General features: G+C 43.7%; 1 protein-coding gene across 3 annotated transcripts in view; it reads left to right on the top strand.

The window, feature by feature from the left end:
• The window catches only part of SPTBN1 (spectrin beta, non-erythrocytic 1), a 212,457-nt gene that overhangs the window by 78,578 nt on the left and 110,054 nt on the right, over positions 1–23,825 (top strand). Inside the window, exon 1 of one of the 3 annotated variants that reach the window (XM_074949401.1) lies at positions 15,459–15,582. The exons of the other annotated variants lie outside the window; for them this stretch is intronic. Coding sequence (XP_074805502.1) covers positions 15,474–15,582 — 109 coding nt within the window. The 5' untranslated portion in view covers positions 15,459–15,473. Of the gene's footprint in view, positions 1–15,458; positions 15,583–23,825 lie in introns of those variants that run through there. 3 annotated transcript variants of the gene reach the window in all.

Below are 23,825 nucleotides of genomic sequence, written 5' to 3'. Positions count from 1 at the left end.
TTCATGCATTTTCTCTCTACCAGTTAGAAGGACAAGTGAGGCAACAGTGAATCTGGAAATGTGAAAGAATTGCTCATATAGCTCACTGACCATAGCCAAGAGGGGTAGAAGGGGCTCGGAGGATTTTCTGTGAGGGAGGAGCCTGGGAAAGTGTAAGTCTGAGGTGCCCTACATGAGTGTCTGAGGAGAGGAAATTGATGGTGAGGAGGTAGAAAGACGGAAGGGGGGGGGGAATGAGAAGAGATAAGAACAGGAGAAATACAGAAGATGATGACAATCCATTTGCAACAAGGTCACAGTCCCTATGACTCTCCATAGCAATGCAGGGCTCCTCTGTTGGGCAAGCCTAAATGCAGGTGCTAGAACCATAAAAATGCAGGGTAATCACAGCTGGCTCATATTGGCAGGGGATGTTAGCTCCAATCAGGAGGTAAGAAGGATTGGAGTGTTTTTTAAGGGCAGTGGGAACTAAGGGCTGGGCAAGGCCATGTGAGAAAACCCTAGGAATAGTCAAGCTTGATGTGAAACTTAGGTTGTGGTTTATGTTTGTTTTTTGTATTTAATTACCAGTAAAGCCTTGCAAGTGGGTAAGTTTGGGCTATATAATGTGTGTATGCACTCTTTGCAGCAGGGTGATAACTCCACCAACTTATACACTGTGGCTTTGTCTACACTATGAAATTAGGTTGAATTTATAGAAGTCGGTTTTGTAGAAAGTGTTTTTATACAGTCGATTGTGTGTGTCCCCATAGAAATGCTCTAAGTGCATGTAGTCGGTGGAGTGCGTCCACAGTACCAAGGTAACCATCCACTTCCGGAGCATTGCACTGTGGGTAGCTATCCCACAGTTCCCGCAGTTTCCACCCCCCATCTGAATTCTGGGTAGAAATCCCAATGCCTAATGGGGCTAAAACATTGTTGCGTGAGGTTCTGGGTACATATCGTCAGGCCCCCCTTCCCTCCCTCCCTCCGTGAAAGCAACGGCAGACAATTGTTTCGTGCCTTTTTTCCTGGGTTACGCATGCAGACGCCATACCACGGCAAGCATGGAGCCCGCTCAGCTAACCGTCACCGTATGTCTCCTTGGTGCTGGCAGACGCGGTACTGCATTGCTACACTGCAGCAGCTTATTGCCTTTTGGCAGCAGACAGTGCAGTATGACTGGTAGCCGTCGTCGACGTAGTCCAGGGTGTCTTTTAACCGACCTCGATGAGGTCAGGGACGCCTGGGCAAACATGGGAGTGACTCAGCCAGGTCATTACCCTTTTAAGTTTCGTCTCATGGCGATTCAATCCTGCTGGCAGTCCTACTGCGCTGTCTTTTAATGAGCAGCCAGGAGACGACGATGGCCAGCAGTCATACTGCGCCGTCTTCTGCCGAGCACCCAGGATATGACGATGGCTAGCGGTTGTACTGCAGTCTGCTGCCAGCAAGGTGTATAAAGATAGATGAAGTGGATCAAAACAAGAAATAGACCAGATTTGTTTTGTATTCATTTTCTCCTCCCTTCCTCCGTGAAATCAGTGGCCTGCTAAATCCAATTTTGAGTTCTATCCTTGAGGGGGCCATTCTGTTTCTCGCAAAGTCACCCCCTTTGTTGATTTTAATTCCCTGTAAACCAACCCTGTAAGCCATGTTGTCTGTCGCCCCTCCCTCCGTCAGAGCAACGGCAAACAATCGTTTCGCGCCCTGTTCCCTGGATTGCCTGAGCAGGAGCAGACGCCATAGCATAGCAAGCATGGAGCCCGTTCAGCTCACTGCAGCAGTTATGACCATTGTGAACACCTCGCGCATTATCATGCCTGTCAAGGTTCCTTCCCCACTCTGAACTCTAGGGTACAGATGTGGGGACCTGCATGAAAACCTTCTAAGCTTACTTTTTCCAGCTTAGGTTAAAACTTCCCCAAGGTACAAACTATTTTACCTTTTGTCCTTGGATTTTCGCTGCCACCACCAAACGTCTAACTGGGTTTATTATTGGGAAAGCGTCGTTTGGAAACATCTTTCCCCCCAAAATCCTCACCAAAACCTTGCACCCCCCTTCCTGGAGAAGGTTTGATAAAAATCCTCACCAATTTGCATCGGTGACCACAGACCCAAACCCTTGGATCTTAAGAACAATGAAAAAAGCATTCAGTTTCTTACAAGAAAAATTTTAATAGAAGAAAAAGTAAAAAGAATCACCTCTGTAAAATCAGGATGGTACATACCTTACAGGGTAATTAGATTCAAAACATAGAGAATCCCTCTAGGCAAAACCTTAAGTTACAAAAAGACACCCAGACAGGACTATCCATTCCATTCAGCACAGCTTATTTTCTCAGCCATTTAAAGAAATCATAATCTAACGCATATCTAGCTAGATTACTTACTAAGTTCTAAGACTCCGTTCCTGTTCTGTCCCCGGCAAAAGCACCACACAGACAGACCCAGACCCTTTGTTTCTTCCCCCCTGCAGCTTTGAAAGTATCTTGTCTCCTCATTGGTCATTGTGGTCAGGTGCCAGCGAGGTTATCCTAGCTTCTTAACCCTTTTCACCGGTGAAAGGATTTTTCCTCTGGCCAGGAGGGATTTTAAAGGTGTTTACCCTTCCCTTTATATTTATGCTTCTGCATAAACTGCATTGTCAGCACCTGAAAAAACAGGTGAGAAGGCACGGAAGCACGGTGATGAGGACATGAACACACTTTTCTCTAAAACCGCGTTCCCCCACAATTTGGAGATCATGGTGTTAATGGGGCAGGCTTATGCCGTGGAACGCCAATTCTGGGCCCGGGAAACAAGCACAGACTGGTGGGACTGCATAGTGTTGCAGGTCTGGGATGATCCCCAGTGGCTCCGAAACTTTCGTATGCATAGGGCCACTTTCATGGAACTTTGTGACTTGCTGTCCCCTGCCCTGAAGCGTAAAGACACCAGAATGAGAGCAGCCCTCACAGTTGAGAAGTGAGTGGCCATAGCCCTGTGGAAACTTGCAATGCCCGACAGCTACTGGTCAGTTGTGAATCAGTTTGGAGTGGGCAAATCTACTGTGGGGGCTGCTGTGCTGCAAGTAGCCAACACGATCATTGACCAGCTGCTATCAAAGGTAGTGACTATGGGAAATGTGCAGACCGCTGTGGATGGCTTTAATGCGCTGGGTTCCCTAACTGTGGCGGGGTGATAGACGGAATGCATATCCCTATTTTGGCCCCGGCACACCGGGGCAGCCAGTACGTAAACCGCAAGGGATACTTTTCAATGGTGCTGCAAGCACTGGTGGATCACAAGGGACGTTTCACCGACATCAACGTAGGGTAGGAGGGTAGGAGGGTAGGAGGGAAGGAGGGTAGGAGGGTAGGAGGGAAGGAAAAGGCCACTTCAAAACTTGTTGAATGACAGCCTTCTGTTGCTTGGGCTGTCCACTGGGGTGAAGTGGTTGGGTGCCCAGAGGGGGGGGACCCTCCCCCCCCCGGTTCTTGGGCGTCTCGGTGAGGAGGCTATGGAACTTGGGGAGGAGGGAGGGCGGTTAAGCAGGGGCTGCAGCGGCAGTCTGTGATCCTGCTGCCATTCATGAACCTCCACCAGACACCAGAGCATGTCCGTTTGATCCCATGGTAGCCCCAGCGTTGCCTCATGCCTCCTCTGATCTTCCTGCCACCACCTCTCCTCACGTTCATCAGCCACTGTCCTGTACTCTGCTATTGTGTCCCTCCACACACTCTGCTGAGCTCTCTCAGTACCAGATGACTGCATGAGTTCAGAGAACATTTCATTGCGCGTGCATTTTTTTTGCCGCCTTATCTGAGAGAGCCTTTGGGATGGAGGAGGGAGGCTTGAAACATTTGCAGCTGCGGGAGGAAAAAAAGGGAGTGAAGTATTTAAAAAGATACATTTTACAGAACAATGGCTATATCTTTCACGGTGAACAACACTATTCACATTACATAGCACATGTGATTTTGGTACAAGGTCGCATTTTGCATCTTCTATTGCGTGCCTGCGGCTTTGGTGTTAGAGATCACACACGCAGTGCCGGGCAACAGAATTCGGCTTGCAGGCGGCCATGGTAAGCCATAGTCTTTCGGCTTCTGCAACCTTCATAACAGCAGCGCCCTCCTTTCCCATGCCAAGCAAAGCCTGCTGAGTTGGCCATTTAGTGCTGCGGTTTTCCCGTTAAAGTTCAGCAGCAGAAACCAAACTAACCCCCTCCCCCATCCAATTCTCCGGGATGATCCCTTTACCCCTCCCCCCACCGCCTGGCTGGTATCAGGAGAGATCCCTGCTAGCGAAACGCGAACAGCTCAGCGCCAATGCCCCCGCCCTCCCCCCCCCGCACCGCGTGGCTAACCGCGGGGAGGATTTCTTTTCAGCCACAGGCAAACAGCCCAGTAGGAACGGCCACCTCTGAATGTCCCCTTAATTAAATTCCCCTATTTCAACCAGGTGACCTTGAATGATATCACTCTCCTGAGGATAACACAGAGCGATAAAGAACGGATGTAGCCTGAATGCCAGCAAACACCGGGACCGTACGCTGCCCGGCTTTGTCATGCAGTGATACCAGATTACTTGCTACTGGCTTGGCGTGGTAAAGTGTCCCACCATGGAGGACGGAATAAGGCTGCTCTTCCCAGAAACCTTCTGCAAAGGCTTTTAGAGTACCTCCAGGAGAGCTTCATGGAGATGTCCCTGGAGGATTTCCGCTCCATCCCCAGACACGTTAACAGACTTTTCCAGTAGCTGTACTGGCCACGAATGCATCCCAAATCCTCAGGGCTAATTAATCATTAAAAAACGCTTGCTTTTAAAACATGTATTATATTTAAAAAGGTACACTCACCAGAGGTCCCTTCTCCGGCTTGATTGGGTTGGGAGGGTATTTCAGTCAGGGTGATAAAAAGATCCTGGCTGTCAGGGAGAACGGTGTGCTCTGTGCTCTCCCCAAGATCGTCGTCCTCATCATCATCTTCCCCGTCTGCAAAATCATCAGGCATGGCGGAGAGCACCCCATCATCGGAGTCCACGGACAGGGGTGGGGTAGTGGTGGGGTCCCCCCCCAAGAATTGTATGCAGCTCAGCGTAGAAGCGGCATGTCTGGGGCTCTGTCCCGGAGCGCCCGTTTGATTCTTTGGTTTTCTGGTACGCTTGTCTGAGCTCCTTAAGTTTCACGCGGCACTGTGTTGCGTCCCTGATGTAGCCACTGTCCCTCATGGCCTCGGAGATTTTTTTAAATGTTTTGGCATTTTGTCTTTCGGAACGTAGTTCTGATAGCACGGATTCCTCTCCCCACACAGCGATCAGATCCAGTACCTCCCATTCGGTCCATGCTGGAGCTCTTTTTCGATTCTGCATGGTTACCTGCATGGACCGACTGCATGGTTACCTGTGCTGATGATCTCTGCATGAAGAAAAGGAGTACTCATGGCACCTTAGAGACTAACCAATTTATTTGAGCATGAGCTTTCATGAGCTACAGCTCACTTCATCGGATAAACTGGTTAGTCTCTAAGGTGCCACAAGTACTCCTTTTCTTTTTGCGAATACAGACTAACACGGCTGTTACTCTGATCTCTGCATGGTCATCTGTGCTGATGAGCTCGCCTGGCCAAACAGGAAATGAGATTCAAAAGTTCCCGGGGCTTTTCCTGTACACCTGGCCAGTGCATCCGAGTTCAGAGTGCTGTCCAGAGCGGTCACAATGGTGCACTGTGGGTTAGCTCCCAGAGGCCAAATACCTTCGAATTGTGTCCATACTAACCCTAATTCGAAACAGCGATGTCGATTTCAACGCTAATCCCCTTGTTGGGGAGGAGTACAGAAATCGGTTTTAAGAGCCCTTTATGTCGAAAAAATGGCTTTGTTCTGTGGATGGGTGCAGGGTTAATTCGGATTTAACGCTGCAGAATCCAACATAAACTCATAGTGTAGACCAGGCCTGTGACAAAGCTCCTCCTCTGCCTTGGTGGGTCCTGCACTTATTGGTGGATTTTCTCGCCTCAGAGGTTCACGACAGCCCTCAGCTTGGCCACTTTGGTGGCTCAAATCTGCCGTTCACTCAGTTAGCCTCATCACTGGCCAGCATGGGGAAAGGAAGAAGAACAATCCCTGCAGTCTCTGCTGATCCACCTAGTGGATCGGGGAACAGGCCAGAGACCTTCCCCTCTGGTGGAACCCATGGTCCAGTTTAACTCCTCCGGTATCAAGCAGGGACTTGGGGGGATGGAGGGATCGGGGGAACCTGGGCCCGTCCTCCACTCCGGGTTCCAGCCCAGGGCCCTGTGGATTGCAGCTGTCTACAGTGGCTCCTGTAACAACTGCGTGACAGGTACAACTCCCTGGGCTACTTCCTCATGGCCTCCTCCCAACACCTTCTTTATTCTCACCACAGGACCTTCCTCCTGATGTTGGATAATGCTTGTACTTCTCAGTCTTCCAGTAGTACGCCATCTCACTCTCAGCTTCTTGCGCCTCTTGCTCCCAGCTCCTCACATGCCCCACAAACTGAAGTGAGCTCCTTTTTAAACCCAGGTGCCCTGATTAGCCTGCCTTAATTGATTCTAGCAGCTTCTTGATTGGCTGCAGGTGTTCTAATCAGCTTGTCTGCCTTAATTGTTTACAGAAAGTTCCTGATTATTTTGGAACCTTCCCTGTTACTTTACTCAGGGAAAAGGGACATACTTAACCTGGGGCTAATATATCTGCCTTCTATCACTCTCCTGTAGCCATCTGGCCTGACCCTGTCACAACACATAGCACTTCTTGTCAGGCATGAGGCATTATTGGAGTGATAGACAATTCCCAAATCCCCAAGTCCACCCGCACACTTTCCATGTGTGTGAATGAGCTTTTAGAAAATAAGGAAAGGATAATTCATTTATTTTGGCAATAAAATAAGTTTTCCAGGGTGAGGACTGCACATTTGGGATTAAAAAAAACTCCAGCGATATTAGGAATGGGTCATAGGGCAATTTCAAAACTTCTCCAACTTTTATAAGTTACTGATCAGTAAACAGAAAATATAAAACACTGTTATGTAGCCACTCACTAATCACTTTTCACAAGTTAAGGAAATTTTGAAAGATTACTGAGTGTGGGAATCCTGGATCTGCATTACCTCAACAAATATCTGAAGAAACTGAGGGTCTGCATTTTCTCCCTGGCCCCCGTCATTCCTTCACTAGATCCAGGAGACGGGTACGTCGCCCGTGACTTAGAGATGTGGAAATAAGTGTCCTTGATCTTCCACGGTGACAGAAGATTTCTCAGATTTGTAGTGGATCAACACCACTAACAATTCACCGATCTTCCCTGTGGCCTATCGGCAGGCCTACAGTTCTTCACGAAGTGTATGGCTGTGGGAGCAGCCTTCCTTAGGCATCGAGGCGTGCAATGACTACCCGTACCTCAATGACTGGCTGATCAAAGGTCAGTTGCAAGCTCTGGTGCAGCACAGCATCAGTACAGTATGGGCTGGCTTCTAGGCACTGGATCTCTTGATAAACGAGCAGAAGTCAACCCTGGTCCTGGTTCAGAGAATAGAGTTCATCGAGACAGTGCTCGATTTGACCCAGGCCAAAGCCTCCCTACTGGAAGCCCAATTCCGAGCTATGTCAGACCTGATTTTCAAGGTCACGATTCACCCAATAACGACTGCTCGGGTCTGCCTCAAACTACTGGGATACATGTTGGCATGTACCTACATGGTGCAGTACACAAGTCTTTGCCTCAGACCGCTCCAGATGTAGCTGGCAGCTCCCTGGGCAACTGGTAATCTGCGAAAACCTGTTTTACATAGTTGACAAATGTGAGAAGTAAAAAATAGCACATGTTCACAAAAATCAAAGCCTTGTGTCTCTTCAAAAACAACTTTTGATTTTAGAAGATGTATTTTTCTTAAATTTTAGAATAGTATCAGTAATACTTGTGCAGCAGGACTTTTCAAATGTAGCAGTATTCAACAGTTACATTTGATGCTGTAGACTTTCAAATCTCTTCCTGGCTAATACAGAAGAAAATTAGCTTAAGTTTTACATGAAGAGTAGAGAGCTTGATCCTGCCAAGGCAAAGGCAAAATTTATATCCACTTTAAAAAACCAAACCAAACCAAGCAACAAAAAAAAAAATCTTCAAAGCTCTATAGGAAACAAACCCTGTTTAAGGGTAGTTGGCTGGAGAATGGGCCTGTATTAACTAGCACTTAAATTCCACTGAAATAAACGGAAATAAATGGAAATTGCGTGATCAACTGTGTCAGTATATTTATTTTGTTTTCTTCTGATACATCTGACTAGGAGTTAAGGAATTGTGGAAAAATTTGTGAAAATGACATGCTTGTTTATATATTGGTTCCAATATATTACCACTAATAACTGAAGAAGGTGAGAGATAATTGAGGTTAGTGCATAGTTTTTATGATATTGTGTGTTTGATTCTTCCTTCCCTGCTCCAGTGTATTCGATAAAAATTGGAGGAGAAACGGGTAACTCTGGAGAGTTAGTTTTAATGTTACATAGAGAGTTAAATGTAACACATATCGTTATTTTTGAGATATTGCACTCCAAGTTTCATTATCTGTGGCAAAAGCAGCTGCTTTCTTATTGTCTGAGTAACTATTGTGTACACAGGGCCAGATTCTGCTCTCATTTACTCTGGTTTAAACCTGGAGTAACTTGAGTAAAGTCAGTGGAGTTACTCTGGGTTTACATCGGTTTTAATGAGAGCAAAATCTGTCCTATAATCTTTAGTTCTTGCAGTTGCACTAAATAGGTGTGTTCAACCTTTACCCTTTTATGGGAAGTAGCAACTGTTATGTGACTTGCATGGCATTTTAGATTAATAAATCATCCTTTCTTACCTTTCAGTTTTTCTCTAGTTAGTTACCTACACGAGAATTTACAAGAGCAAACATGAGTAAAAAGGAAAGACCGTGATGATGATTAACTAGAAAGTCTGCAATAATTGTAAGCCGTAGCTTGCATACTGCTTCCCTCTACAGAGATTAATGCCTTTCACAGAGTTATAGTTTCACTGCTTTGTTTCAGAACACAACAGTGTAAAGAATGCATTTATTTTATAATTTTAAAATAGCTAGGGATACCTTGTGTATTGCCTCTCTGGCTTTAAACATAGGGTGACAGAAAATAAATAAATGTCTTTGATGAATAGCTCAAAACGAGAACATTTTTTCCTAAAGCCCTTTGCCCCTTAACCATTTGTATTTGAATCCTAATGATTGTGTATGATTGTTTATGATTGTTTTAAGGTTTAGAGTTTCTGGTTGTTCCCAAGCTGGCACTAAAAAGGCAAACTTAAGGGTTTTTTGTTTTGTTTTGGGGTTTTTTTGGTAATATTAACTGTACATGCAGCCTTTTGAATACTTTTTGGAGGAGAGTTATAAAGTGGAACCTTAACTTGGAATTTCCAGGTTTGTTAATTTTATGTTTTTTGAGAAAATGACAGAATTTTCTCAAGAGTTTTTTGGCTGAAGAAAGTAATATATGTGTTCAACTGTAACTCATTTTTTGAATAGGAATGTCCTGAGGTGTTTTTTAAACCTGTGACAGCAGTCTGTGAAGACCGTACAAGCTGCTTGGAGAGACTGGCAGATCTTGAAATCCATGCAGGGGTAGATCCTATTCTGTCCCAGATAGAGTCTCGCCTCCAGATGTTGTTTCGCCCCTCTCATTATTACCATACCAGGCCCTTTTATCTCCCATGAGGCTTTAGTCATAAAGCTCCAGTCAGGCCATTTGCAATTTACAAAGCATGACTCCAACTGAGGCATGCATCTAATGCATGTTTTGTAATGTGTACGTATATTGTTAATGGATATTCATCTCTGTGGGTTGTTTGTGATAGCTATTATTTAAATGAAGTTACATGAAACTCCAAAGGTACGTGTTAAATACAATGGTGGAAGAGTAATTGGAAATGTGTAGGTAAATCTGTTTCAGAGAGACACTGAGCCACAAGAGTGCTAGGAAAATCTGTTTCTTTTTTTTAAAAAAAGACATCATTTAAAAAACCTGACATATCTGAAACTCAGGATGTGATTTGCCCCACACTTTATAAAAATTTCTAACCAGTGATGAGATATGATGTGAAATTTCATGTCAATTTGATTTGGTTTTGTTAAAGGTGGGCCTGTGCTCAGGCATTACCTTTAACCTTAATTATGATGGCATTAGTGCCCCTCCATAATACATCACATAATTAATATTTGTTAAGGTTTCTTGGTCAATTAAAATGAATAATTGAAGAGAAGTCTAAACATGAAAAATATCCCAAGGGCTTGGTGCACATGAGAACCTTGTGATAAATTCAGAGCATTGCCACATAGCAGTAAACTAAATACTAGGTTGACAGTTTTGGAGTCAATAGCAAATAAGTATATTAGGATTTTATGTTACTAGAGCAAAAATAGGAACTGTCAGGATTCCCATTTGTGAGAAATCTTGATACATCTGGATAGAGCTTCAGAAATACAGACAGAACCTATTTGCTTTGCTCTTTCCATTGCATTATCACCCAAGTGTAAAGTGGAGTCTTTAAAAACGTATATAGTGGGCCCAGCAAAGCAGCTGAGTCAGCATCACCTGATGATCAATGCCATCCAAAGTAGCTGATGTGATCATTATGGAAAACTGTCATATCGATCACTAAAAGATCAGTCAGGCTGTCCACATGGCAAGCAAACTGGACGGCAACTACAGCGGGGGCAAAATTCACAGAAAACAAGCTACAAGAAGTCTTAGTGTGTACCACTGCTTTTTTTTCACAACGCACAGAAAGCCCAAGCAGATAAACTGTCCAAACACAGAGCTTCTTCCCATCCTCAGCATGCCCCTACATGGGGTGGTGCAGTGGCATAGAGCCTGCATTACTCTATACCTGCTGTAGTTGCTCCCTGTTCAGGGCAGTGTTGCCCCACATTGTGATGGATAGGCCAGAATTTGGCCCCAGATTCATAATGGGAAGCTGACTTCAACCTTAACTATGGAGTGGCTACTGCCATTCTACAGTACCGCTTGGTATTTTGTGCCAGATTTTGAGATACCTTGGAATAGTGAAAAGAAAAGGAGTACTTGTGGCACCTTAGAGACTAACCAATTTATTTGAGCATAAGCTTTCGTGAGCTACAGCTCACTTCATCAGTATGCATCCGATGAAGTGAGCTGTAGCTCACGAAAGCTTATGCTCAAATAAATTGGTTAGTCTTTAAGGTGCCACAAGTACTCCTTTTCTTTTTGCGAATACAGACTAACACGGCTGTTACTCTGAAACTTGGAATAGTGGGGAAGGGTATTATATAAAACCAAATTAAATTGGAATTCACACTAATATTTGGCCTAGAAAACAAATGGTTAATTTGAGCCTTTTATTTATTTCATTAAAAAATACAAAAAAACAAACACCATCTCCAAGAAATAGAAACAATGCAGCATGTGAGACATTTACATTATCATAACAGTCATTATTACCAACATCAGAATAAATACAAGACATGAGGGCTTGTCACAGAAAATGAATTAGCATTCCATCTGGTGTAGTGCAGACATTTTCTTATTTTAAACACTAAACAGTACAGATGAGAGAGAATCTCCCTTTCAGTGCAATTTGAGGTGTAGTCCAAGGACTTAAGAAATTCATAAACTCAAATTTATCAAATTCAATATTCAGACACACAGGGGACTATCCAGAGTTTAAAAGTTCACATTTTTTTTTATTGGTTTATTGTCTTAGTGATATTATTCAGATAATTTTTTTCATTTTTAAGCATATCTCTGCTCTATTATCAGTCATGTCGACCGTAGTGTTACAGTCTAGACTTGCAGAGCAACACTTTGCTAAGGGTGTGGCTGCTGTAAGTGAGTTGATATGCCCACAGGTATGTGCACTGCTTACCTATTGTCGCAGGAAAAAGCTTTCTTATCAGTATAACATAGGTCAGACTTCAGAGCCAGAAGGTTAACCATTGTAGGAAGAAAATTACAAAAAAGAATTCTGCAAGATAGAGATGGACCTATACTGGCACACCAGATCCAAACCCCCTTAACCTTTGGGAAAGCTCAGATCCATATCTGAACATCATAGCCCAGCCCAATTTGATTCCAAACATTATTCTCATTAATTTTGGCCCTGCTGTGGAATTTGTATGGTTGGTGCACTTCCCCTCCCCCTCCTGGAGATCAGAGGGCTGCAAATGCACTATGTGGATTTCATGGTGCTTTCTGTGCATTTCGGAGACAGCTGGTTGTACAAAGATTATCAGGAAAAGGTTTTAGTAAGAACATGGATTTGCCCTACTGGGATTAGAGCCGTGTTCTATCAAGTAGAGTATCCTGCCTCCAGCAGTGATCAATACTTGTTGCTTAGAAGAAGATAGACTTCCTGAGCCCTTTCTGTCCCCACTGAATTTATACATGCACCCACATGTGTACACACAGTTACACCCAGCCATTGTGCAACACTGCAAATGAGGTGAAAAATCTCACCTGACCCCTGCTGACAATTCCCTAAAGCATGAGGTTTGGCTGCACTTATATTAGTTTATGTAGCTATTATTTAGTTAGTTACTAATGTTGAGTAAAAAGAAAAGGAGTACTTGTGGCACCTTAGAGACTAACAAATTTATTTGAGAGCTCATTCTTAATCTTTCCCTGTTTGCTGTAGAGGATGTTGATTAGGTTCTGCAGTTTCTTTGAGAGCGTGTGGCACAAGCTGTCAGCATAGTCTGTGTGGTATGTAGATTGTAATGGATTTTTTACCTTCAGTCCTTTTGGTATGATGTCCATCTGTTTGCATTTGGAAAGGAAGATGTCTGTCTGTATCTGTACGAGTTTTTTCATGAAGTTGATAGATTTCCACTCCATACGGCTAAATTCAGTGCCTTGCATAATGAAAGGTTTCAGAGTAACAGCCGTGTTAGTCTGTATTTGCAAAAAGAAAAGGAGGACTTGTGGCACCTTAGAGACTAACAAATTTATTTGAGCATAAGCTTTCGTGAGCTACAGCTCACTTCGTCGAAAGCTTATGCTCAAATAAATGTTAGTCTCTAATGTGTGACAAGTACTCCTTTTCTTTTTGCGAATACAGACTAACACGGCTGCTACTCTGAAACCTAATGTTGAGTAGTCCCTTTCAAATCTAGTGTTAGTACCACAAGCACATATGGTGTTCTGAAGACTGCGGGTGGGACTTTCAGAGGCACCTAAGTGATTAAGGGCTTGTCTACACTGGCACTTTAAAGGACTGCAACTTTCTCGCTCAGGGGTGTGAAAAAACACACCCCTGAGCACAGCAAGTGTCAGCACTATAAAGCACCAGTGTAGACATTAGCGCTGGTAGCTACGATTCTCATGGAGGCGCTTTAGCGTTGCCAGTGTAGACTAGCCCTTACTTAGAATATTTTACAGGCATGACTATGTCAGCAAGGGTGTGTGTGTGTGTGTGTTTTTTCTTACAGGTATAACTGCCTAGTAAAAGCCCTAGTATAGACACAGCTCTACTGGTATGAGGCACTTTACCAGGGTTAGCTCTATTTTGCTTTGCCGAACCCAGATAGTCACATAGGTATGAACGTTTTTATATTTATATATATATAAACGCTGTTTTATCTGTGCCAGAATACTTAAAAAGCAGCAAAACTTTGAAGTGTAGTCAAGGGCTTAGGTGCATGAGTGCTTTTAACTATCAATGGGATTTTGGTCCTATATGGCTTTTGGAAGTCCTACCTTGAGTTTCTCCTGGGAGGTGCTGAATCCTCTCACGCTTCTTGATATCAATGACTGTACAACACCATCCAGATCAGACCCTTTGTGCATTTGTTCACAGGTACCTCTGATAGGACTGCTTGAATTTGCACATAACTAGGAGTAGGAGTAGGGCTGCGGCAGTCAGTGGGGTCGACTGTGGTTCTCCTACAGAAATTGTCTTTACAAGTACTGTCTGACTAAAAACTGGTGAAACTGCAGTGACAAACAAAGACAACATTTTGAAATAGTAACTGAGGGATTGGAGTGGGCGGGGAAGGGAGAATTGACTCAGATGGAAAGGAATTTGGAAATGTGAGAAACAGGGGGAAAATGCTTGTATGAACATTATCAGCATTTTTTTAAAAGAACAGGCAAACAAGAGTCTGTAGTGAGCACATGAAACTGGAATTGAGCTCTGTGAATTTATATTATTGAAAGGTGAGGGCTGGGGAGAAGAATGCTTCTGAAGAAAAACGGAAGCACAGTGTCTAATGTAATTGAAGATCATTTGAGTTTTGATAATTCTCATGCTGCTGCTGCTGCTGTTCATTTATATTACAGAAGTGTTAAAAGGCTCCATTCAGGGTCAGGCCCATAGAGGAACAAGACATCTTCATTTACATTAACACCCCCACCCCCACCCCACGCACACCCTGTATTCTCCGAGTGCCTACCATGGAAAATCATTAGTCTCACAGTAATACCCACCATACATATAACTGAGCAGGCAGAAAAACACACTCAAGAGATATCAAAATGTTTAGCATCTGCAATTAAAGCTAAATTAAATAGAAAGGAATTGCTATTTAAACAGCATTTTTGCAAAGGCATTTGTCCCTAGCACAGTCCATATTTTTAAGTGCAGCCTTTGTGCTAAATACTGAATGAGTGCTGCTTGTACATCAGCGTTACTTTTTTAAGTGAACAGTCTTGAAGATAAATGAAGAAAAGTGCTCTCCTTTTCAAGTGATAGTAATCTGAGACTTTTCCGTTACATGAGGCTCTTAACAAAAGATTGTAATTCCACCAGCTTTGTTTAGGAAGGTACCATTGTCTCTAGAGTATGCCTAGATGTTAAAAAAGTCCAGGAGGAGAGTCATGCTTTCAGCTTTTCACTTAAGGGCTTGGAATGTATACATTCCATTGAGTGCTTTGGATTGTAAAAGCTGGCTGAATGTTTCAAGATCCTTTTAGCCCTTCCCCTGAACCCCCACCGCCTTACCCTTGGAACAGCCTTCCTTGCCTTTATAATGCTTTATGCTAATCAAGTGACATCACCACTAAGTACACAGCGAGTGGCTACTGATTATATTACAAACCAGCAGAAAGATCTGACTGAGGTGTGTGGTGCTGCTCCTGGAAGCTTTGGGAAGGAGGGCAGTGGATGGCTCTGTGCTTCTTTTACTTTGGGTTGAATCTGAAACTTACTTTTATTTTATAGTTTAATTGCATTAGGGTTAGGTTTGTAACTGAAACCATCTTGGAGCACTGAGGATTCCATGTAGCAGGGAGAAAAATAAACCATGGAGGTTTAAGTTTGAATGTGCTACTGGCAACTTATCATCAAGCTACACTACTGGATTTTGAACCGAAGCTGTTATTTACTTAAAGTGCAGCCAGAGCATTTTCACTGGTGAGGGGGGCTAACCTTCTGAGGAAGCTGGGATTTGCTTGGATGTATGGTGGATTAACCTGTGGGGTTTTTATGCTGCAGTTCGACATATCACTGAGTTGTAAATGGAATTACAAAAACCAACCAGTATGCCAGGGCCATTGTCCCCAGGTTATGCAGCTCAGGTGCCATATAACTATAATCAGTTAGAAGGAAGATTCAAGCAGTTACAAGGTAAGCCGGTGCCTATGCCTTTTTCTTAAGTGTTGCTATGATATGATGCCTGTAAACATATTAGCATGAGCTGATTCTGATGCTACTGTAACACACAGAGGCCAAGAGTGCTGCTGTAATAAAAAGCTTTGCATTCTTTTAAAAAATACTGTAAATCCTCTGTTCCTCTGGGAATGCCTTGGTCTTACACAGTATGGGGGACACCTTCAGCTTTATAGGTGACAAGAGGACTACATCAGATCCAGTCATTTAGAACAATAGGAAAGTGGGGGAACAGTGTGGGAGTGGTCTTTTTGTTTGAAACCCCTCAGCAAATTACACTTGTGAATATGGTATTTAATCATGGAATCTTAATTTAGTTAGCAGTGCAGGAGCTACTTCTGATTCCTTACAGCACTTCCTTGTAAAATGTAACCTGGCGTTTTCAAATCAAGAATGATCACTTTTCTTCCAGACATATTAGTTTGCTTAAATGGTGAATCTTCAGAATCTGTAGTACAAGGAAACGGTCACATATTTTAACAATCCCATTCTCTCTGCAATTTATTTAGTCCAATTTAGTTTAAAAAAAAAACTAGATAAGTTCATGGAGGATGGGTCCATCAATGGCTATTAGCCAGAATGGGCAGGGATGGTGTCCCTAGCCTCTGTTTGCCAGAAGCTGGGAATGGGCGACGGGATGGGTCACTTGATGATTACCTGTTCTGTTCACTCCCTCTGGGGCACCTGACATTGTGTCTGAAGACAGGATACTAAGCTAGATGGACCTTTGGTCTGACCCAGTATTGCAGTTCTTATGTCCTTTTGGAGGGAGAGGAGTGGTATTTTTAATGTCTGTTATTTTAATTTCTGCTTTGTGTGAGAATGGGAAAGTGACATTTGTTTCTAGAAATATTCTTGTGTCCTACAGAAAGTAATGCAGGGTCTGATCTGTGGTGAAATCCAGAGTATCATCAGGGTAAAGAAATAGAAACAGGCCCAGCATCTCTTTTTTTAATATGGCAGTACAAGTTCTGATGTTCCTCTGGGTCTGGCATGTCTCAGGGATCAATGAAACTCAGATATTGTCGTTTGAAAATCAAAAAGAAATCATAATCGAAACCAAAATTCTCTTCACTTTGCAAATCCATGTGACTCAGTAAATATTCCCAGAGCAATCCAAGTGCAATGAAGTTTAACCCCACTGTACATGTTTCTTATTTTACTCTCATCTGTACCACAAGTGTTGTCCTGTGGTTCCTGTCAGAGAGGGAGGAAGAACCGAGGTTAGGACAAAGAATGTTTTTATTTGTTGGCTTAAAGAGGAAAAAAAAGTTCATTCATAGTAGTTTTATTTTGTAAGTTAGCTCACAGTAATGATTGCACACTGGATCCGAAGAGATAAAATGACAACATTTTAAACGTTGGTAAACTAGACATTCCTTAGGCACAGCATGAAAAAATCAAGGCTCCAAATTTACAAGAGTGCATATGTTAAAATCTTTAGTTTACGCATCTGTCAGATCATATACTGCAATAGTTACTTTAAAAAAGAGCTAGCTGAATTTGTGGCAGAGAGAAAAATATACGAACTCATGTCTCTTGCTTTGCTGGTAAGTTAAATGTCCTAACAAAACAGGTTTTGTCATTTTAAGTTATAGCACTTCAGGAATTCAAGTCAGTTTACATCCCCTTGAAATAGGCAAGCAGACAGCTTGTGGTGTAAGCACAGAAAGTGTGTTTTTCCCTTAAAAGAGTATTTCTGTGCTGACTTCAGAAATCAAGTCACTGTAACAGTCTCTTTACTGCAGTTTCCTCTGAAGAATGGACAGTTAAAAACCAGGGAGTTTTTCACAAGGTATAGGGTGGGAGGGGCTTTGTAGCAGACTGCCCATAACAAAAGGCTGTTTATTCGCAATGCAGAGGTGGGAGTCCTTGCTTGAAAAAACAGTGCTGACAGTGATCTTGTTCAGGGTGGAACTTAACTACAGGAAATGTCTTAAACCATGCACTAAATACTCCATGAAGTGCCAAACAATAACACCAAATACTGTGTGTTGCAAAGGGCGGGGGGGGGGGGGTGGAGAGCAGTTTAGTACTGCTGACCCTGGCGATCTTACCTCAGACTTGAAGGCTCTTCATTTGGAACACGTTTAAAAGTCTTAATTTTGCAGTTGGTATAAAATTCTAAAGTGACTGTTGTCCTCTAAGCTGGCTGTAATATACTCAGTTCAAAATATTGTGGGTTCTGTGCACTGGAAGTTGCTTAGTGTGGCAATGCTCATGCTTCTGGGCTAATCCAGGACCAGCAATGATGAGCTGAAGAAGTACAATATTTTTAAATTACACTTTCATGGCATTTGTTCTCTCCCATCACAAAGGGTGCATAAGCAAAAAAAAACCCGATGACCTTGTTTGCACCCTGCACGTCTTGCAGGCTCTATGGAACAGCACCATTAAAGTGTTACTGTTTTGTTTTATTTTGGGTTTTATTCTGGGTTTCCCACATTTATACCTGTTCTCTAAGTTGTGACTCGCTGCCCTGGTGACAGAAGCGATACTACTCTAGAGATCTCATGATAAATACAGAATGGAATAACGTTCATTGACCTCTCTACCACCCTGAACCTGCCCCCCTATTTTTCATAACCCTAAAAGTTTTTGGTTTTGGCCCTGGATCTGAACCTCTGTACTAGGCCCTGGCAAGGCTCTGTTCAAATTTAGTGCATTCTAGGCTTCCCCTGTAGGAAACTCTCGGGTAGATTAAACAGAAGAGTATCTAGGCCCAGCACAAAGCTGCATATACATTTAGAGATGAGGATGGCTCTTTCTTTGACCTTGCCTCACAAAAAGGAGGCAAGTGTGGCTGGAGCTGGAAGTGTCACATCACAGGAGAAGAGAAAAGGAGCCAGGAGGCAGCTTGAACCTACACAGCATCCTAAGAACCCAAACTACACCTGCATTCCTCTGTAATCCACCTCTTTCAAATGCAAAGAAGTGGCTCTGATGAGTAGTAAGAGATGCAGCTGATAAACTTGGTGATGAGGCTGAAGAGATTTAAAACATGCCCCCCACATGTCTCATTAGTCTTTTGAAATCTTATATTCTTTGGGGTAGTATTTTTAGATATAGAAAGCAGTGGTATTCAGTCTGTGTGGCAACACCCAGCCTCCAAATGTTTCTCAGCTCTGACTTTCACACACTAGTCACCACACCCCTGTAAGCCATTTCCACAAGCAGGAGCTAGTGGAGCATGCCACAGTGAACTGAGCGCAACTAACCCTATCCCTTGTTTGTGAAAGGTTGCCAAACCAGAAGAGAAACTGTATTAAACTGGTGCTAAAGGTACAGATGGCATTACACATCAAAAGAAGGTGCATAATGTATGCAGTGTAGTTATAGCCAGGTCCGTCCCAGGATATTAGAGACATACGGTTGGTGAGCTAATATCTTTTATTGTACAACTTCTGTTGGTCAGAGAGACAAGCTTTCGAGCCACACAGAGCTCTCCTTCAACTCTCGGTACTGGTGCATAAGGATGGCTAGGTAATCTGCTGTAGATTTAGAGTTACTTAGTCATCATGGTCATTGTGTGGGTGAGAATCTTAATGCAGGTTAAGAGGCTGAGGGGATTCTTGTGCAAGTTCTGTTCACTTTAATAAACCTCACATGAGTTGATTTTTTTTATGGTCAGGTCACGCAGTCCTTACTTATCACTTAAGGGATAGCATTATCGGCTGCCATAGTCATAAATCTACATATAGGTGGTCCATTCTTTATGGCCATTTGTACAGTAAATAGAGGCCTTCTTTTAGGGATAGAGCAGCTGGCTGCGAATGAAGACAGTCCTCAAAAAGTGTCCCACAGAAAACCTGTTTCCCGTTAACCTGCCCGAGGAACTGCTGGAGAGAGCTCATCCAATTTAGTTGAGAAATTAAATGAAAAGAAAACACAAAATGTTAATGTGGCACTGAGAGGTATTTTGAAGTAGATTCTTGCATCTCTATTAAGATCCACAATGAACACCTAGTAATTTCAGTGCTGTGGGAAGGCAATCCTTGATGAGAGAGGAGGCAGCCATCATCACCACAGTGCAGTGGTTTTCAAACTTTTTTTCTGGTGACCCAGTTGATGCCTGCGACCCAACAGAGCTGGGGATGAGGGTTTTGGGCTGTGGGAGGGGCTCGGGGTTGGGGCAGAGGGTTGGAGTGCAGGGGTGAGGGCTGAGGGGTGGGGCTGGGAATGAGGGGTTCAGGGTGTGGCAGGGGGTTGGGGCTCTGGGCTAGGGTGCAGGCTCTGAGATGGGACCAGGGATGAGGGCTTTGGGGTGCAGGAAGGGGCTTTGGGTTGCGGAGGGGCTCAGGGCTGGGGTAGGGGATTGGGGTGTGGGCTCAGGCAGCTCCCGGTCAGCAGCTCAGTGGGGGGGCTAAGGCAGGCTGCCTGCCTGTCCTGGCACTGCTGACTGTGCTGCACCTCAGAAGTGGCCAGCAGCAGGTCCAGCTCCTAGGCAGAGGCGCGCGGTGCTTGGGGCGGGGACAGCGCGTGGAGCCCTGTGGCCCCCCCATCTAGGAGCCGGACCTGCTGCTGGCCGCTTCCAGGGCACAGCGAGATGTCGGAACAGGTAGGGACTAGCCTGCCTTAGCCAGGCAGCATCGCTGATGGGACTTTTAATGACCCAGTCAGTGGGGCTGACCAGAGCCGCCGCGACCCAGTGCCTTGCATTCCGTGACCCAGTATTGGGTCACAACCCACAGTTTGAAAACCACTGCCACACTGCTTCCTTAAATTCATTCCCATGTAATCAACAGAACTGAGTAGCATTTATTAAAGTTTCTGGAATTTATAGCAGTGTGCCTTTATCAATTTCTGCAGTGTAATTAAGGGGTTCATTCCAAGCTGTAAGATTGTACCATAGGGGTGAAATTGCCTACAGTCATTATAGTTTTAGAATTCCTGGAGAGGAAGTCAGCTTGATTTGTACTGAGGATGAATCCCCAGAAGAAAGCTTGCCCTTGAAAGGAGCTGTATGAAGTCCCAAGCTTGGTGGTAGATGTTATTTTTGTTTTTAACAACTTAGGTTTGTGCATTTTTAATGAGAGCCAAATTCTCTCTGTTGTACTCTCCATCAGATTATTATGGAGGTTTCCTTTATGGTTGTTAATTACTGTATTTTCTCAAGTTCTTTAAAAAATATCTTGCTTTTTAGAGGTTTAAGGCCTGATCTAACACTCACTGATGTAAATGAAAAGATACCCCTCCCCCCCATCGACTTCCTCAGACTTTAAGATCAGTCCTTAACTCTGCTTGGTAGCTAGCTGTAGTGACTTGACTCTCTAAAGTTTTCCTTTAATGAAATGTTGAGACTGCTAGGAGATGTGTGTGATAAGACCCCTTCTTATTAAAAGCTGGCTGATAGGTTTCAAAATGTAATTTGTAAGAGAGAAATCAGCATCAAGCAGATGTGTTTCTAATGAAGTATCATAGGGATTGGTTCTTGGCCCTGTGCTATTTAACATTATTATGAACAGAAGAAAACATAATATCACTGATAAAGTTTGCATGACACACAAATTGGGAGAGTGGTAAATACTGAGGACAGGTCACTGTACTGAGGAATCTGGATCATTCTGCAAGCTGGGTGCAAGCAAACAATATGTATTTTAGTTTCACTAGATGTAAAGGTATACACCTAGGAAAAAGAATGTGGCCCCTACTTACAGGGTGGGAAACTCTATTCTAGAAAGCAGTGACTCTGAAAAAGATTTGGGGATCACAGTGGCTAATCAGCTGAACATGAGCTCCCAGTGTGACGCTGTGGCCAAAAGGGCTAATGCGATCCTTGGATGCATAAACGGGGATCTTGAGTTGGCACAGTGAGGTTATTGGTGTAACCGCCGGTGGAATGCTGTGTCCATTTCTGGTGCCCACAATTCAAGAAGGATGTTGATAAACTGGAGAGGCTTCAGAGAATGAGTAAAGGATTAGAAAACTTGCCTAATAGTGTTAGACTCAGGGAGTTCAATCTATTTACCTTAACAAAGAGAAGGTTAAAGGGTGACTTGATTCCAGTGTATAAGTAAAAATTTGCTCTCAGAATTATTTGGCAGGGGGGAGGCTATCGCCTGTGCTACACAGGAGGTCAGACTAGATGATCGCAATGGTTCCTTCTGACATTGGAGTCAATGAATCTATTCTCACATGTGGGCACCCATGATCTGGGACACAGCACGACACATTCACTAGCCCTGTGGTGGGCCTGCAGCGTGCTGGCCGCTGCTTCCCGCAGCTCCCATTGGCCTGGAACTGCAAACTGCGGACACTGGGCACTGCCTGCGGACAGTCAATGTAAACAAACTGTCTCGCAGCCCGCCAGCAGATTACCCTGACGGGTCGCAGGTTGCCCACCACTGCACTAGCCCATCATGAAGTGGATTGCTGTTCAAAATAGCAATGTGGAACACAATAGTTTTCATTTTGGGCTGAGCCTTTCAGTAGATTTCCTATAGTGAAGATGATCGAGAATCATTCATGGAGAAATACAGTGAACTTTAGTCTTGGACTAAATCTATAACTTTTTATAAAAAATTGATTTCACTGAGGAAAAAATCAAAGTGAGAAAATACACTTTATGTGAACAGGGGTACAAGCAAACATGGTAGGGTCAGTTTAGTCCTCTTTACTAAACATTTCACTGGAAAAGCAAACTTGACTACATTGCACTATAAAAGTGAACTATGATCATTTGACTGTGATGTGTTCCGTGCAACAACCCGTATCCTGACAGCAGTATCCTTCAACATAATAACTACTTTTGATGTGAATCTTACACCTGCAGGAAGCCAGAGTAGCTAGGTTTGGTGTGGGGGGTTCACGGTTGGTAGGAAGGAAGAGAGAAATATTATTTCTAATTTTAAAAAATTGAAGGCACTCAGATAATATAATGATGGGGCCATTATACAGATAAATAGATTTAATTCTGTTGAGGCCATGGTACAACAGCAAAGCTTCTCCAAGGTCTGTACGCTTTCTCCCCTGGCCCCTCTATATGAGAGCAGTTGGCTGATGGATCAGCGTCCTTGTTGATATGCTGGCTTCATCTCCAAATCACTCTCCATATCCACACCAGGAAGCCTCATGGAGCTGAGCAAACTGCTCAATGTTTAGGGAAGCCTTGTGTGAGTTTTTAAAATTCTGCCTTACCCCTGGGCAATGCAATGACAGCATTCTGCTACAACCAGGACCCTCTGAAGATGTGGGAGAAACCCTAAGGGGCTAAGTTTCAGAGTAGCAGCCGTCTGTCTGTATTCGCAAAAAGAAAAGGAGTTCTTGTGGCACCTTAGAGACTAATTTATTTGAGCAGAAGCTTTCGTGAGCTACAGCTCACTTCATCGGCTAGCTAACCCTGCACTATGTCTGCACAGTAATAAAAGATACATGGCTGGCCCAGGTCAGCTGACTCAGTCTTGTGGGGCTCAGGCTGTGGGGCTATAAAATTGAAGTGTAGATGTTCAGGCATGGGCTGGAGCCCGGGTTCTGAGACCCCACAGGTCCCTGAGCCTGGACTCCAGCCCAAGCATGAACATCTATACTGCAGTTATATAGTCCCACAACCCAAGCCCAAGACGGCTGACCCGCGGCAGCCGTGGCTGTGTTGTGGGTCTTTTATTGCAGTATGGACATACCTTAGACAAACATAATTGAGAGAATTCTCTCTTCTGCTGCATGTATTCAGTTTTAAATCATTGTACAGTAATTCAGTAGCAATGGTCTGCATAGCTAGAGCCAGTGATTACTAATGGACCCCTACTGTATGTAGACTAACCTAGCTACCAGCCATTATTGTCATGCTAATTGTTATTAGAGGTGAGGCAAAAGGGTGGGAGGGTGTATTTAATTTCAAATAAAATGTCACTCAATTTTAATGTAGTTATTTAGGCCCAGTTTAACTTGCAAGTATATTCATGCTCTCTGGGCAAAATTCTGCCCATATCTCCATCCTCTGCAACCCACTGATGTCTATGTGAGAGGACAATTTGGTCCTTGGTCTTCAGTGGACATGCTAACACAAGTTGTACAGCTAGATGGATGGAAATGGTTTGCAGATTCCTAAATGCTTATTTAATCTACTCTAATTATGTGGTTTGAGTGTTTATTTCTATGAGAATCTTGATTCTATTCCTCCTATTAAAAAATAATTCTGCAAACATGTGAACACTAAACTTGTTCTGGTGTGGTTGTTTCAGAAGCCTCAGAAGCTGGTAATA

Source organism: Natator depressus, chromosome 3 (genome assembly GCF_965152275.1).
Source record: "Natator depressus isolate rNatDep1 chromosome 3, rNatDep2.hap1, whole genome shotgun sequence".
NCBI lineage: Eukaryota > Metazoa > Chordata > Testudines > Cheloniidae > Natator > Natator depressus.
This window is presented reverse-complemented; position numbering and strand designations above follow the sequence as displayed.